General features: G+C 62.6%; 1 protein-coding gene across 1 annotated transcript in view; it reads left to right on the plus strand.

Annotated features, from left to right (window-relative positions):
* The first annotated feature begins 27 nt into the window (after positions 1-27).
* Positions 28-321, plus strand: part of PSMC5 (proteasome (prosome, macropain) 26S subunit, ATPase, 5) — a 2908-nt gene continuing 2614 nt past the window's right edge. Inside the window, exons 1-2 of the mRNA XM_009079456.1 lie at positions 28-99; positions 251-318. Of these exons, the coding sequence (XP_009077704.1) occupies positions 28-99; positions 251-318 (140 nt within the window). The remainder of the gene's footprint in view (positions 100-250; positions 319-321) is intronic.

Consider the following 321-nt stretch of genomic DNA (forward strand, 5'->3'; position numbering starts at 1 on the left):
GGAGGCTGCTGAGCTGTGCCCCTGCAGATGGAGATGGATGATGGCAAGGGAGGCTCAGGGCTGCGCCAGTACTACCTGTCCAAGATCGAGGAGCTGCAGGTGAGTCCTGCTGGCACCACAGAGGGGCATGTGCCCTCACCTGTGCGCCTGGAGGGCACCCACAGCCTGCCCCATGTGCAGGTGTCCTGTCTGGGGGGCAGGACAAGCTCTGCCCAGGGCACTGAGGACTCAGCCAAGTTCTCCCTCACAGCTCATCGTGAACGAGAAGAGTCAGAACCTGCGGCGCCTTCAGGCACAGAGGAATGAGCTGAACGCCAAGGG

This window comes from Acanthisitta chloris, unplaced genomic scaffold (assembly GCF_000695815.1).
Source record: "Acanthisitta chloris isolate BGI_N310 unplaced genomic scaffold, ASM69581v1 scaffold31707, whole genome shotgun sequence".
NCBI lineage: Eukaryota > Metazoa > Chordata > Aves > Passeriformes > Acanthisittidae > Acanthisitta > Acanthisitta chloris.